Source organism: Puccinia triticina, chromosome 9A (assembly GCF_026914185.1).
Source record: "Puccinia triticina chromosome 9A, complete sequence".
Lineage (NCBI taxonomy): Eukaryota > Fungi > Basidiomycota > Pucciniomycetes > Pucciniales > Pucciniaceae > Puccinia > Puccinia triticina.
In genome coordinates, this window is record NC_070566.1 from 4,582,940 (window position 1) to 4,598,215 (window position 15,276).

Sequence of the window (15,276 nt, forward strand, 5' to 3'; positions counted from 1 at the left end):
GTGACAACGCCAAATCAGCAGGAACTGGCGCGGTCAAAGTACTTCATGTGCATTACCAATTGAAAAAAAGTCAGGTTGGACAAGAGATATTGGCGATGACCGGACTGGTCCCAATCTCTTCAACCATACATACCATACTCACCCTGGCGGTAAGAACCCTTCCGCATTCGGATGGCTTTCGTCGACACGGGGATGGAACTGTTGGGTAGTAAGTTGGATCTGTTTTGATCCCCCTTATAAAATCACTTACCTTTCCCCTTGATTGCCTAGAAAAATCCCTCCAGTAACTCATCATGTCATTCGCCGAACAACTCTCAAAAACCACTCCTGGTTCGTAGTACAGTGTCTACTTCTTTACCTTTGAAAACAGTTTCTAACTTGATATTCTTATCCTCACCACCAGATTTGATGTTGGTGGTGCTGGCTATCACCGTTGTTGTGATTTTTGCTGGTAGAACCTTTTCCTTTTCAAAATAACACCTTTGAATGGACTGACTGATTTACTCAAGCACAACAGTCCATCGGCTTTGCCCGCCCGTTGCTGTGGAGAACAAGCGAGTTGAGGAGCGACTCGCCAAAATCGAGAAGCAACTCGCCAAAAACAAACTCGCAAACGAAGCAGCTAACTCGACACCCGCAAGATAATCCTCGACCACCTTGCCTCCCAATATTCCTTTCTTGTCATCACCCCAATTCCTTTTACTTGTGTATATCAATTTTTCTCTGCTTCTTTTTCCTGTACACATTGCCTGATCTCCTTTTTCCATTTTCTTGTGCATATTGGTTTGTTCTTCTTATCTCCCTTTTATCTTCTGCTCTTCTTTAGTCCGTCTGCTTTTTAATCCAGTCATTCACTCTAATCAATCCTAATCTTCCATCCGGATAAGTATCACTGTTTTGGCGAGAACAAGTGCGCTGAGGAGGAGGCTGCCTCTCTGGCAAGTCGATGCACCTTCCAACTGCCACTATCCGCATGCACCACTTTGGATTTGAGCGAGATCTTTTCTTTCTGTATTTCTTTTGAATTGCTTCGTTGGTTTGGTCAGATAAATTTTTGTAAATCAAGCTTCATTACTTCAGGGATTCCTGAAAAAAGGGTTCTTCCACCTCAAACTCGCAACAACGTACCAAATCCGAACAATCACCCCCGCCCTACTGTAGCTCGCAGTGTGGCATAATTCAACCCAAAGCACTATCAAGAGCTCAACTCCGATACGCTCTCATTACCGCAAGCAATGATGACATCCTCTCACCGAGCGTGCAAAAGCGCACAAGCAAGCGCGGCTCGAAAGACTCCGCTGCAACAAAATAACTTTGTTTGGCCTAAAGCCTAGCTCGAGAGACCCTGTCGCGATCATGACTAATCCTAACTTCAGGGACCCTGTCCCGATCATGCTTGAGAAGGAGGAGAGAATTTTTATAGATCCAGATAGATGCTAGCGACACTCAGCCATGCAAAAGCGTGAAACACACGCTCTCCTCACAAAGCCTGCAAGACGAGATAAAGTGTGACAAGAACGTGTTTCTTCTCTGATCCGACTGAATCTTTAGGATATTCGGCGCAGACGGCGCGAAGAAACACCACGAGGTGAGCATAAACTTAAAATATATCAAAGATTGACACCAGTGTTGCTTTGCGAGAAAAAATAAGTGCGTAAATGAATAGATAATGCGTAGGAACATTCAAGTGCACCCTTGTCACAACATAGTTTAGCGGAGAGAAATTGAATAGAATTTTAGCAAGGCTGGTTAAAAGGACGGGACCAAGTTTGATGGGATTTTGAAGTTCTTCCTGGTGGTTGGCTTGTCCGCAGGTATACCTTCGCGAACATCATCAGACACGGTGTCAACGGGAACGTTTGAGGTAATCGACGGAGATTTTTTCGAGCCGGAGGTGGAAGGGTCATCGAATGACTTTGGTGGAACCAGGGTGGTACCGTTGGCACTGGTAGTAGGTTTTTGACCGCCGGTGGAGCCTGAGTGTGCACCGGTATCGTGGGACGAATGGTTCATGTACTCATGACACCAGGACAAAGCAAGATAGTATTTGTCACCTTTTCCGTTGTGCTTATCGTCACCTCCGGTTTTATTACTGCTAGGACTGGCTAGAGCGTCGGTGGTGATTCCGGGACTCTTCTTTGGGGGAATGATGGCCGAACTGTTTCCTTTGTCGTCGAGCATCACAGTGCCCTTCTCGGATGAGTTACCGGAGATAAGAAAATGGCACAATGTCTTGATTACCTCGGCAGGAGGCTGGGCGGTCGTGCCGTTCTTCGGTTTGGTTGGTCCGGAGGGGGCGCTTTGCTTCGTGACCTTCGAGACATGCTCAGATGTTTCGGCTGGATCGGCTGCGAGCAGTGACAGGTCCGACTGACTGCTACCCTCGCCATCTGAGACAGTTTTCAGAAACAAAATCAGTCTATCTGAGCTACGATCTGGTAAGTGGTTGTCATAGGGGGTAGTTTACTGACCGTCTTTCTCATCAAATCCCCTAGGCCCCCAGCCATAAACCATACGGCGCGTCTTGGTTGTGGTGTGACGAGGTGTAGCGGTCTTGGGCATTAAGAGGGTGTCCGACCGACGGAGAACTCCCGGACGTAAATCAGTGTGTCTGGGGCCTGCAGAAGCAACAAAAGTAAAACTGGGATCAGATGAGGTTCACTCGGTCATCGGAGGCGAAATTCCATACCTATGTTGCGAGTTCGCTCTGGGCCGACACCGTTAATCGGCATAATGGACTGTGCTTCAACTGACGAAACCGAAGAGCAAAAAGACACAGATCAAAAAGGTGTCCCTCCAAGGTTTCAAACCTAAAAGCATCAGCAGGACTGACATTCAGAATGCGAGTAAGGAGCTGCGCTTATCGACACCACGACAAGAGCAACCATCAAAAAGTTGAAAATGGTGGAAGGGGACTGCATCTTGGCAATATTTGTTTCAGTAACAACACCTGTTTATTAACTGATACGCTGGATAGGATTGTTGGCAATGTTGAAATTTCGCAATGTTGGTTAAGCGCGGCGTGGCTGAGGGAATGCGGCACACAGAAGGGTGCTTCATTTATAGAGCAGGGGCAGGCTCGCCAAAGACAATCAAGCCACGACATGCAGTAAGTGACATCGCACTATGCAGTGTGACTGAGATCAGATGAGGTGGACCTTTCTGTGCCCTTGGTAAGCTTCGAGTGATCTGGGGTCACTACATACTGACAGTGATGCTGCCACTGCCCGGCGAAAAGAAAATTCATAGCAAAGCATACACAAGCCTGCAGAAGCACGTAAACGTTCATGGATTCACCAATCCATCTTGCACCAGTTGAGATCTCAGCGACACAATTTCCAGTTTGGACTCGAAGCCCACTGCTGCCGTATGGTGTGTGGTCGACTTGGGGACTTGACTCCGTACAACAAAGCATTGAGGGGAAGATCACGACGCGCGGGAGCTCGCGAGCCTCTATGCATTCGTGTCGAAGCCGGAGGTTTGGGTCCCATATCTTCCTGCATGGGTTGCAAACGGAAGGGTTTCCGAAGCTCCCTCCTAGATCTTTCTCCTCGCTTTGGTGCGTGCATTTCATGTGAGATGAGCAGTCACGTCAGAGCAGGCCCAGAGCTGACATGTGGTAGGGGTATCTAGTACACACTCCCGCAAGATGCCATAAGGCTTTGAAGACACGTCTAGAAGATTCATACATAAATAAACAACATTATAGTGTGCCCAATCGGAATGTTTGCTGTTCTCGTTCATCCGGATTGGTCACATGTCTCTGCCAACCTGGTCAATAAGCTTGAATCCACCGCAGGCTTGTTCCAACTCTCTTTGTTGTTTGTTGAGATTTGCGCGTGCCAAAGGACACAAGAGAGTTCGCTCCTGATCCAAGTTTAGCCCGCCTCTGACGCGTCCGAGTCGACCCACGCGCTTGAAGCCAACAATCTTGATACATTGACAGACCTAAAAATCAAGGGACCCGAACAGGCATCTCAAGCTAATCTGACGGCATCTTAACTAAGGACATGACGAACACGAAACGTCAAGCATGTATTCTGGTGGAACTGCGGGTATTTGGGCACCCGGCATCCGTTTGTCTGGAAGAACTTCAGACTATGGATGACTTCCCATCACATCTACCCTGGGACCCTCGCAGTTGTGGATACATAGCCGAAAAATCGAGATTTTCGCCTCAGATCTTGGAGGGAAGTCCCCCAGTACCATTTTCATATTCTAAGGGAGAAATTGATATGGAGAACTATGTACTAAAACGGGAAAGAAAATACTTCTTCAACTGACTCGAATAGACGGTAGCATAAAACGGTTCAATGACAACAGATAGGAAAAGTAATAGAAACAAAAATTGACATAGGAATCAGGATGCAAAGAGTACAGCAAACGCACAAGATATATTTGATAACCAAGTGGCGACACAAAGAAAGAGGCTGCGAGCTATAAAACAGACGCAAAGATGATGCTGATAGGGTACATTATACATCGGATAGGTCTGCTGACGAAAGTAGAATTCACAACAAGCGTTATTCATACATATGTTTTATATAAAAAAATATACCGGTAGATCATAGTTTGCTGCTACGGGACCCAGCAATTGATTTCGAAAGGGAAACCGAGGATGGTGAGGGTTCCTGAAGAAAGTACGGTGTGAATCAGTCTTTCTAAGTATGTGCCAAAAGAGGGCAAAAAAAAGTTTGTCATACTTGACCAGCTAAAAGAATTTTCTCGCGCTCGTGAGAAATAATTCGTTCGACTTTGAGTGCCTTGTCGAGGTTACCTCGGACCTTGATCCGGTTGGCAGCATAAAGCTTTTGAGGATTCATCTGTTATCATAAAACAGAAATCGATTTTCAGGGTCGTCTGGGCAACAAATACAAGCAGACCCTTGGCCGAGAACGACCTACCTCCCCGGTGGCCAGAGCTACTAGGTCGTTATCTGAACACCATATCGTAACGTCCGGCTTGAACGGTGCCTTTCCTTTAGCGACCCGGCCCTTCTTCTTCATGTCTACAAACCACATCGCCTCTTTGCCTGCTTTATTTTTGATCACAAATCTGCCATAGCAAGCGAAGAAAGTAAAATGAAGGGGTTTATTTTTTCCATCTTTGAGATGTAGCAAAGTCCGACTATTGACTCAACTGGTAACAAGTCTTGATCATTTTTACCAGTTTTTTTCGTGAAGGAAAGGTATGATTGGTTACTGAGCCACTGGTGGTGTCTCCTTCCTGAAACCAACTCATGCTCAGTAAAATGAGAGAAGGGGATAATCAAGATCATGTGAGGTGACTAACCCGCAGTAATACATCAATTAATGCAATCACTTTTGATGTCGCAAACCCCTCTTCAGATAAATTGGGATCATTTAGAGCCGACTGGACAGATTGTAAGCGGGCGGGAAAAAGCTTCTGTTCAACTTTGGGGGAAACATCGAGTATGCACAAGCTTTGAACCCATCATACTTGGAGTTGCCTTTTGAGTTCTTGATTGGGTGGATCTCCTCCGGAAGCCACCATGGTTAGTTCGTTCTTCGGGTCTCTCGCTAGGATTCAGGGTCGTATCGAGTTTGTTTACAGATGCTCATTAAGAGGCATCCAAAGAGGGCGGTGTTCGCAGTATCGATTGTCGAATCGGGCCTTTCGGGGAGTCGAGTTGGGTTTGGAATCGAATGAGATGAATTGCGAGGTTTGTTTGTTGAGCCACTGCGCTGATCTCTCGGAGACATCATGATGATGACGTACCCCCCGGGGCATCAGAGCGTATGTATATACGGGCCAATGTACCCCGTGTCGGGACCGGAATCGCCGGACTCGGATCGGGATGTCGGACCAGCTCTACACGGGCCTACCCGGGACCGATGCGCCGGGTGGCATCCTTAAAAGTCTTACTTCTTAGGCTCCCTGCGACCGAAAGACTCCTGTCGACAAGAACGATGGCCACCAAGCATTGCCTGTTGAAGCCGCACTCTCTGGGAATCAAGCTCCGACGTACATATTGGACGGCCACCACCTTCCGGTCCAGCTCACCACAAAAATTGGTCGACACAGTCCAACAGACCCTCTCAGCATTCACATCCGGTGCTCTAGCAGGTGTTGCAGCCCCTCCGCCGGTGGTGCTCTACACAATCTCAAAACGTATCCCATCCGAACCTCTGGAAAGACTGGTGCAGAGCTTCCAAGACTTGGAGCCCTTGATCGAGCCGATCGGCTGTCTCGCTGAGGATCCCTCGATGGGTCTTCATTCCGTCTCAATTGCCAAATGGTCTGGGGCCTCGACCGAATTGGTACCCTTCACCTCAACTATCCGATCTCGCGCCTCCATCTCTGTCGGCAGGGAGATCATTCCCTCCGAGAGAATTGATTCAACAGCCGATTACATGGGTAAAGCCCATCAAGCTGGAGCCGAGTCGACTGGCGCTGACCTATTACCTGAAGAGCTAAGAAGAATACCGTCAGCATGCTTGGTGGGCCTCTCTGATTGACCCAAAAAAATGACCTGATCTTCTTTGTCTTCCACTTACCCACATCATCATCATAAAGGCCAAGCTCAATCGATAGCTTGATTTTTTTCAGTGCACCTTCACCCCAGCCATTCTTGAACATCCTCCAGCGAACCTTCCCCTCAGCTAACCTGATGGGACTTGTTGGATCCTCCACCGCTTTTGAAACCGGAAGAAAGTCCACCTTGTTTAGAAATCGCACCATCTTGGGTGAGCACGGGGCCGTCGGAATCGCCGTTCTCAAACGAGCAAACGCCTTATCGACCAGTCCCATAGTCAAGTATCAAAACATGGAGGCTCTCGGAGCGCCCATGCAAGTTACTGAGTAAGTTCTCAGTCGATCCCTTGTTTCCTCTTTGTCGAAAAAGCACGAATTGAAGAACTTATTAATATAAATTTTGCAGGGCACAGGGCAATATCATCCTGACACTAGATTCGAAGAGGGCGACAGGATATCTTCTTGAGTTGATCAAGAAGTCTGGCCATATCAATGAGGCACATACATCATCAGATGTCATCATCAGCAAAGAAAAGGAATTCTATCTCGGGTTTTTGGATGACCTAAAAGTGGGCATCGTTTTCGCTTAAATGAGCAGCTTGGCTGAATTTATTATTGATTTTATGAGGGATGTGTCTATCTCGTAGATGGTCGTCGAGGTCTGTCGAATTATTGGCGGGTCTACTAGTCGTGGTACAATGGCTCTCGATCGAGAAAAGGAAATAACAGGTAACCAGTTGGTCCAGGTAAGCATCTTGCGATCATCGATTCTAGCACATTTGGCAAACGGACTTGATGAGTTTCAACGCATGTGTCTGTTTGACAAAATATCCATAAATCAAATCAAAATGCTCCTTTTCCCTCTTAAGTTCATGCATTCAGCCGGACGTGGCAACGGAATCAAAAGCATGAAGGAAAGCGACCCTTCGAAATTGCAAGCATCATCGACAGAAGCTAGAAAGACGACAGTGGAATTTGAGTGCTGTGATCCTCATTCTGATCAGGGAGAGAACGATTTTCGGGATGGCAATGTAATCGAAGCGGTAGAGAGGGTTGATGATTTATTTTCTGGTGGAAGTGAAGCTGGCTTTGTTCCTCGGCACCAACAAATTGTTAATCTGCTTCACTCGAAAGCTGAATACCTTCTGTAAACCATTGGAGAAAACATGCTTGAGCAATATGATCTTTCATGCCTTCTGCCATGACGCCGCCCAGCACCACTTGCAATTCAAACAATGACACTTCGAGGGACCGGGAAAGTTCAGGTAACTTCTCTTGAAACTTTGCGCCATCGATGATCATCCTTGAGACTCTAAATCGAATGATTTGACGTAATTCTTCATCGAGTATCTAGCGCACAGCGCTGGCTTCAAACATAAAGGAGTTTCGTGACAGTTTCTAAAGAGTTTGACTTAACTCTTTCACAGCGGGCTGAAGTGACCAGATGTTCTGTATTTTATCATAAGAGTCTCCATTTCAAGTAAGAAGAAGTAGTTTTTTGACATATGGCATATCCACATTGTGTTTTAATTTGTTAAACATTGAGGCTCCATTTGGCCCCATCAAGAAAGGTTATTATAAATCAGTCCGATGAATCGACTGGAGTGAAGTGAACCATATGTCATGAAAGTTGGAACCAGATACAACGTTGCCAATCGAGGCCTAAATAAATCAAAACAACATCCAAAGCCGCAAACACGATCACAAGGAATAAGAAAGCATACATAGGTATAACAAGAGATTTACACCAGAAATGCAATCAAAAAAGAAAATATGAATTTGTAACAAACATATCAAGTTGTGATACATTTTTTGGGTAAGCTTGGAAGTGGGCTATGATAATCAGAAAATGCGAGACTTTGGAAGCTGGTTGGGGAAGTGATTGTACTGAGAGGAGAGATCGGGTTATTGGCAGTAAAACTAGACGTAGATGTACTAGCGGTAGGAGACACGAGCGAACCAATGTCATCGGGTGAAATTTTCTCGTTATAATCATGGCCTGGTGGTCTGAACGGTTGAAGGTTAATCATTTTTCTGGCTTGACAAATCTTGAAATCGTCGAGACTGATCGCGTCGCCATCCTGATCGAGTTCTCCATTGGTTTTGAGGTTGCCAACAATGTTACCGTGTTTCAGTTGAAGATGTTTGCTGATATCCGCTGTACTGGATCGGTCCGGTCCAAGCGATCGGAAACCGGTATCGACTTTCTGGATTTCGGTCGGATAATCCTGGTGTCTGAACGGCGTAATCAGATCTACCATCATCTTTTCTTCATCTTCTCTTCCGCCTCCGAGAAAGTCGCCATAGGCTAAAATTATCGGGCAAATTCCAGCGAGAAGTAGAACTATCAACACGATGATTGCGATAACAACCCAGGTTAAATTAAACGTCTCGGGGCTGGTGATATGTCGAGCTAGAAATTCGAATGTGAATAGAGTTTTATTGTGGAAAATAGACGAATCAATATGGTGAACTGGTTAACGAAAGGAGCAGGACCACCAGAAGTACATACCGATGATTAAAACCGTCCAATTTGTAGTATGGCCATGGGTCTCCGCATCCGAAATGTTTTGTGAAAGAAGAGTGATGAGGAAGTAGTTGTTTCCCGCTAAATGCGAACTCAGTAAACCGGAGTCATTCCTACTCGGATCTTCTGGGCCACCAGGGAAGCCCGAGCGCTTGATCTCAGAGTTGGAAATGGTTGGGTTGTCAGTTTCATCAGAGTCCTGATTATTCACGCGATTGGTCATCAAGTTATCAGCCATGCTTTAGTCTTATCGCTCAACACAAGCCAACATAAAAATACTCACGCGTCTGTCCAAAGCCAAGACTATATACCGCGTGAAAAAGTCAAAGTTAGTTCTTGAAAATTGAAGACAAAACAATAAGAAAGATATAAGCTAAAGAAATGCGCACCTATCGGAAGAAGAATCGTGTTGTTATCTACATTTTCATCCCGAAGTCGGATCGAGAAATCCATCGGGCTAAGCACGATTGTCTTGCCAGTGAACCGTTCATCATTTTCAAAATTTTCCATTGAAGAAATTGAATCGAGAGCTCCAAGATCTTTCGAGACCTGAAGTCTAACAGAGACAGTTGAGCCAGGCTTCGGGAGGTTAAAATACTCATTCATCGTATCTTCTTTTTCATAGACGGCGGAGGATGGTTGGAAAGACGAGTGATAATCTCGGGGAAGTATTGCCCTCGTGTTTGAATATCTCAGGTTGATAGTGATGGTATAAATCAAAAGGGTAACGGAGGGAAGATTCATTTCTTGTGCTATATAACTTGTCCTGCTTTACGATGAGTCTGGAGGCAGGAAGTAATGAAGACTATTTATCAAATGAAGCTTGGAGAAATTTCAGTGCAGAGGAGACTATGAAAGTAGACGAACTCCACTCGCTTCTTATGTCCCTTTGAACTCCAGGCATAGGCAGAGGTACTAGTTAGTAGTCGGGAGCGCCAGGAAGAACAAGGATGAATTATGGTACTTTTTCCTTTACATAACTCACCCGATTCTTTACTTTTGATTGGACATATTCGCTTTTTTTTGAATTGCTTGACTGCCGTTCACAAATAATGTAATCACTTTGATCACCTCTCATTACTCCAGACAAAGGGAATATGTTATGCTTGAGCAGCTTTCTTCACACCGGTGGGTTTATGTCGGTGTACATTTCTGGCGAACCAACCACGCAGATCACCAATCGTGCAATCGTAATACCCTGCCAGCCGTAGCACTAGTTTCCATGACTATCTCTTTGTACTAATTATTTTTCTTCCAGTCGAGAGACCCTCACTCTTTTGGAAAGAAAGCACGGAAGTTGAATCCGAACTTCAGAAGCTCTCGGTCGATTGCACTCCGCGGGGAAGCTGTGGCCAATCCAACCGGGCCTCTATGTACTACTTTGCCTCTCAACAGTACCGGTACCGATTACCGGTGTTTTTTTTATGTCTGGTTACAAAAATAAACCCAAACACCCAGCGCCCAGAGTCAAGAGGGCATGTTGGTTTAAACTTCTACCTCTTCGACTCGAATGATCGCCATGTCGGTTGATTTACTGGTCCATGTGGCACCCATCCCCTTGTTTTCTAAATTCTTCCTTCTTCTCGTTCAGAAGTCGACAGAGTTTTCTAATCTTAGGCTGAATACCATGTCAAGCCTGAAAACAAAGCTACGCTAGGATCGTAGGTACACCATATTTATCTGGCCCTTTTTTGGAAAACTCAGTGTGTCTTTGCTTTTCCCATGAGCGCCTCGGAGAGTTCCGATTGACGGTTGTGAGTCAAAGCGTGCATGTAGCCTGCGCCCAACACCGATCGTTTTGAAATGGTCGACGCCCAAGAACGAACAACCTTGGATAACAATTTTCGGTTGGGCGCAGTTTGGATCGGGAAATGATGCGAGCACAGTCTTCACACTCTTAAGCTTTAGATAGACACTTGACTGCAACTGAAATTGCTGATCCTTGACGCCGGGGCTATTGACTCGGCTGAAATATATTAATACATACATAACCTAGTCAAATGCCTTCAAACAGCTTCAAACCTCCCTTCTTGATCCGGACTGATATGGGGCACCGAAGAGCACCGAAGAGAGAAAGACAAAGAAACTTTGTTATTATCCTTTTGACCAAACCATCACCCCCCGGAGCGCCAGCGCCAGACTGAGAAACGAGGCACTCAGGCGTCTTATGACCCAATACCTTTGTTCAACGGTCCGGGGCCTTCTGATCAGTGGCCGAGAAATGCATACCACATTCCTTTGGCAATGTCAGGTTGCGAGTCCCTGGAAGAAATCATCCCTCCTTCCGTTTGCCCATGCGCGGGTAGTTGGCTAACTCAGTCAAGTCCGTCTATTGGGGAATTGGTTAAGGCCGGGCAGTTGGGCGAAAACTGTTCACTCATTCGGGCAGAAGGACCCTTGAGCTTGGCGAGGGGAGTAACATAGTCAATCGAGTTCTCACTCGACTCACGCAAAACAACATTAGATCCAGCAATGATGCGGCGCACCTGAAGGCCCCAGTGTGTGTCTCATCTGACTGTCTGATGTATTATTGTACATCAAATCGCAGTGAATGGAGTGACAAATCTTCTCACTCCGCTTCATGAGTAAGGTAACGATTAAACAAGGTAATTATCATTCATTGCCTTTGCCAATATTCTTAACGTGACTCTTACTTATTGAGAACAGTTTTTGCTAATTCCTGACCGTTGCCTTGTTGTGACTGCGCTAAGCCTATATCACGATCCATCTCTGCAACACCCTCTTGAAGAAGCTATCAATTCCACACGTCCTCCTTTACAATTGATTGATATTCCAATCAAACACCACTCGGTCACCTCGGTAAAGCGACTTCAACAGCGCAAATTATGATTGGGCCGTCGACTCGAAACAACTAGTTGACGACGCGTCGCGCGGCCGAAGATGACGTCCAGACGTCGTCAGATCCTCCGTTGTGCGACCGAATGGATGTCGTCCCCTCACCAGAGTTCCTCGCCGAACGGGACTGGTCCTCCTCGGCTGCTGATGACCATGGACAACTCAAATTCCGGTTTGTACTGGAGTAATTCTCCTCGAAGACCTGCATGAACCCGCCATCGATTCGCATCGAGAGACGTATATTCGGTTCCCTCTGATTGGCCGGCTCATAGCTGGCCAGACTGGTTTATAGCCGATTCATGGCTTCTGCGGCGGGTAGATCATGACCATCGGCAGGGTACTCGCGTGATGACGGGTCCGGGGACGAAAAATACCTACTGTCCGCTCCCGATACCCTCGGTCAGACTGACTTTAGTCGAGACTCCGAGTAGCCAGGGCGAAGGGTACACCACGCGCGTTCCGGCGCCGTCCGGCGGGCTTAAGCACGGATAGTTTTGGGCAAGTAACCGTGATAGCGTGTAGGTGTACCTCGATACGCTAAATCAAACGCACATCCCGGCAGATTGCTGCTGTGCTTCTTGTTGCTGGGATGTATTCGCTGGTTCAGGTGTGCTGTGAGTGTAACAGGGGAACCCAGCGGCAGTTCATATGCAGGGCCGGCCGGTGCAACTTAAACCTTGCTTTCGGCGAAAATCGCCGACGCGTGCAACTTCTGGCGACCGAATGTGTGAAGCAGCCCGGAGGCGAACCCACGGAACCCCACTGGACAACGGGCGGAGGTTTCACAGTTTGTTATGTACTCGCGAAGCGATAACACCTGCATTTCCCCGGTGGATCTGCATGCAAACTTAGAAAGTGTGGGACGGAGCTGATTGGAGGCGTTCAGGGTGCCGTGCGCTAATTTCACTATGTGAATACTTTAACATGTACATAAGTATTTGCATAAATACATACAGACTTACGGACTCAATCCAGACAAAACGGGTTTTTGTTTGTTCAGACTCTGTTTGCATGTGTTTATTTGTTGAAGAGAACGTGTGAGACTACACACTTACAAGGAGCATGGTAGAGCAGAGCATGCTGACATGTCCTTCATCTAAAAACGTATAATTACATATTTATGTAAACGATGCGGCTGGCCAAGTTTGCTATCCATCGCCCGTCATATGGATTCTGGTGCAAGCTTTTGTGATACATAAGCTTCTCTTGAACTTTGGGAACGGAACCCAATCCCCATAATTCCCTCTTCCGCAAGAGCCAGAGCTGCGTTCCCATCGATCGACTCAGTCCGCCAGCTGGAGCCCTTCCTCCCGGAGTCCCAGGTTGAGTCAATACCCGCCATAATTAGACCATCGGGGAAACTCCTTGTCATCCACCCATTTTGAATCGTTCGGATATGGCCGCCTTCACTTCATCCCGACCAACAAAGCCTTATCGCTCTATTGCTTGCGTCTTGCTTGCTCTTATCGCCCTGATTCCTCCATCAGAATCTGCCTCCAACGATTCCTACAGCTACCTTGATGCCAGGTTCGTTTACACTCCCAAGGACCAATGGCATTTGAACGATACTTCGACCGGCATAGCTTATACCAACTACACTGGCGCGAAAGTGACTACCCATTTCTTTGGTGAGTTCTGCCAAAATACCATCATCAGTTCTGCCCCAAGAACACTATTGATAGATTTTATGATTGACTCTGTTCTTATTTCTAAACGTTTATAATCGTTTGTGTGGATTCTTTCGGATGCGGCGGCTATTCATGTGATATATCTACGCGGGCAAACGGGATTACGGCTTCTTCTTCGTCCCCGTTTCAGGTTCGGCTGTCTATGTAAGCAAATTCCGTAATCTCAGCCCAGCGTCATACACCATTTGTTATGCGACCTGCTGCATCCCATGTCGGAGAGGTCAGCATCATTGGTAACGGTTGTCGAGCAAATGTGTAGCATTTGTTATAAATATCAGAATGAAAACCCCGAGCCCTTGTCAACTTCGCGACGCAATCTCATGAGTTCGGCCCCAGCTAATTATCTGCCTCCCTTTTCTATTTCTACATGGCGGACATGATCTGCAGCTAAGCAGCAGCAAAAAAGCAAATCAATATCAACTTCAAGTTATCATCGACGACGTGGATAAATACCTCGTCAATCTCAATGGTCCTAACACCGAGAACGCCCCGCAAGAAGTTCTGTGGGGAGTCCAATTGGTTGAAGGTAACCACACTTTCCAAGCAATCAACCTGCGAGCCGATCCTGATAGGCCTTACGTGGCTTTCGCTTCCCTCACGGTTACCACAGGGCAAGGTTAGTAAAATTGTCAATCAGAGAATCTTTTAGCCACATGTGCAAACTCGATCCGTTAAACGTCATTGCCTTTGCCAACTGCAGTGACAAATAGTGCCCCGGCGGTATCTTCCCAATCATTTCATTCGGTGGCCGAAACGGAGGACGACCATGCTGAAAGGAATTCAATCATGAGACGAGCCACTGGCGCGGCCGGGGCATTGGCTGGATTTATAGCTCTAGTTTTTATCGCCTATCGAGCTCAGCGTCGTCGTCACCGAAAGCAACTTCAACAAGGCCTTCATACCCACCGTCTTGCCGCTCAAAAGTCAAATCTAGCAAATCCAGAACCTGCTATGGTCGCCCCTACGCAAAATCTTCATTATGTTGCGATTCGGCCCCAGAGCTCTACGTACACCGTCCCAACCACCCACATGGACCGTGCTGATAGCCTGCTGATAATTTCAGAAGGTCGGAATTCGCCTGAGTCACCCCATGAGAGAGATGATGAATCTGAGTTCTGGAGACCTCGGAAAAATTCTGATTCCTCAAAGTAGTACGCTCCACCGTCCCAGAAACCTACCTTCACCGATTGGTGAAGTTTTTTCTACCTTGTAAATCAAAAATCAAAACGATAGATATGTTATAATACGGCTCGATCAAGCTCGATTCCTCATAAAAAACAAATCTGGCACTCCCCTTTCAGAAGCAAATTGATCACCAAGCCTTGCAATCCCTTGATATCACATGCAAATATCACCTCGCGTCTCTCTTGGCTGTAAATTTTCTGTAATTCCTCATCTTCCTTTCTGACTTACAAGCATCTTGGTTTTTCTACTAATGAGTGACTGATGTTTGTTTATTTGCTTAACAAATCTTAAATAATCAACTGTGGTTGCTAACACAGAAAACCCCATCTTATCTTACTCACACTCCTCCGGATAACATGTTCTTTGATTTTCGGTCTCTTGAATAGCACTTACCTTATATTTGTTTGTTGGCTCTGTCTCCTTGTACTCGGATGCAAAAGAGGGCTGTGCCCCTCAGAATGTCACCTGACTCATCCTACCTTCAACATTTGTCTCCTATTGCCCTTCAGTCGCGTCGCAAAAGTA

At 46.5% G+C, this 15,276-nt stretch overlaps 7 protein-coding genes across 7 annotated transcripts; 4 read left to right on the top strand and 3 right to left on the bottom strand.

Annotated features, from left to right (window-relative positions):
- Nucleotides 1–293: 293 nt before the first annotated feature.
- On the top strand, nucleotides 294–645 carry PtA15_9A455 (uncharacterized protein; the record flags this gene model as incomplete). Its single annotated transcript, XM_053172665.1, has 3 exons — nucleotides 294–330; nucleotides 404–451; nucleotides 518–645. The coding sequence occupies 3 exons, from the start codon at nucleotides 294–296 to the stop codon at nucleotides 643–645; spliced, it is 213 nt and encodes a 70-aa protein (XP_053023883.1).
- Nucleotides 646–1,749: 1,104 nt separating this feature from the next.
- On the bottom strand, nucleotides 1,750–2,921 carry PtA15_9A456 (uncharacterized protein; the record flags this gene model as incomplete). The annotated part of the gene is made up of 4 exons (XM_053172666.1): nucleotides 1,750–2,390; nucleotides 2,472–2,618; nucleotides 2,690–2,749; nucleotides 2,834–2,921. 4 exons carry the CDS (start codon nucleotides 2,919–2,921, stop codon nucleotides 1,750–1,752), a joined length of 936 nt encoding a protein of 311 aa, XP_053023884.1.
- A 1,644-nt stretch (nucleotides 2,922–4,565) lies between these two features.
- PtA15_9A457 (uncharacterized protein) lies at nucleotides 4,566–5,514 on the bottom strand (the record flags this gene model as incomplete). The annotated part of the gene is made up of 6 exons (XM_053172667.1): nucleotides 4,566–4,631; nucleotides 4,704–4,823; nucleotides 4,905–5,055; nucleotides 5,141–5,226; nucleotides 5,293–5,373; nucleotides 5,461–5,514. 6 exons carry the CDS (start codon nucleotides 5,512–5,514, stop codon nucleotides 4,566–4,568), a joined length of 558 nt encoding a protein of 185 aa, XP_053023885.1.
- A 416-nt stretch (nucleotides 5,515–5,930) lies between these two features.
- PtA15_9A458 (uncharacterized protein) lies at nucleotides 5,931–7,646 on the top strand (the record flags this gene model as incomplete). The annotated part of the gene is made up of 5 exons (XM_053172668.1): nucleotides 5,931–6,448; nucleotides 6,538–6,822; nucleotides 6,902–7,064; nucleotides 7,143–7,241; nucleotides 7,365–7,646. 5 exons carry the CDS (start codon nucleotides 5,931–5,933, stop codon nucleotides 7,644–7,646), a joined length of 1,347 nt encoding a protein of 448 aa, XP_053023886.1.
- Nucleotides 7,647–8,288: 642 nt separating this feature from the next.
- On the bottom strand, nucleotides 8,289–9,766 carry PtA15_9A459 (uncharacterized protein; the record flags this gene model as incomplete). The annotated part of the gene is made up of 4 exons (XM_053172669.1): nucleotides 8,289–8,908; nucleotides 9,008–9,221; nucleotides 9,306–9,325; nucleotides 9,412–9,766. The coding sequence occupies 4 exons, from the start codon at nucleotides 9,764–9,766 to the stop codon at nucleotides 8,289–8,291; spliced, it is 1,209 nt and encodes a 402-aa protein (XP_053023887.1).
- Nucleotides 9,767–11,964: 2,198 nt separating this feature from the next.
- On the top strand, nucleotides 11,965–12,370 carry PtA15_9A460 (uncharacterized protein; the record flags this gene model as incomplete). The annotated part of the gene is made up of 2 exons (XM_053172671.1): nucleotides 11,965–12,050; nucleotides 12,151–12,370. 2 exons carry the CDS (start codon nucleotides 11,965–11,967, stop codon nucleotides 12,368–12,370), a joined length of 306 nt encoding a protein of 101 aa, XP_053023888.1.
- Nucleotides 12,371–13,274: 904 nt separating this feature from the next.
- PtA15_9A461 (uncharacterized protein) lies at nucleotides 13,275–14,718 on the top strand (the record flags this gene model as incomplete). Its single annotated transcript, XM_053172672.1, has 4 exons — nucleotides 13,275–13,506; nucleotides 13,697–13,710; nucleotides 13,954–14,182; nucleotides 14,267–14,718. The coding sequence occupies 4 exons, from the start codon at nucleotides 13,275–13,277 to the stop codon at nucleotides 14,716–14,718; spliced, it is 927 nt and encodes a 308-aa protein (XP_053023889.1).
- Nucleotides 14,719–15,276: the final 558 nt, after the last annotated feature.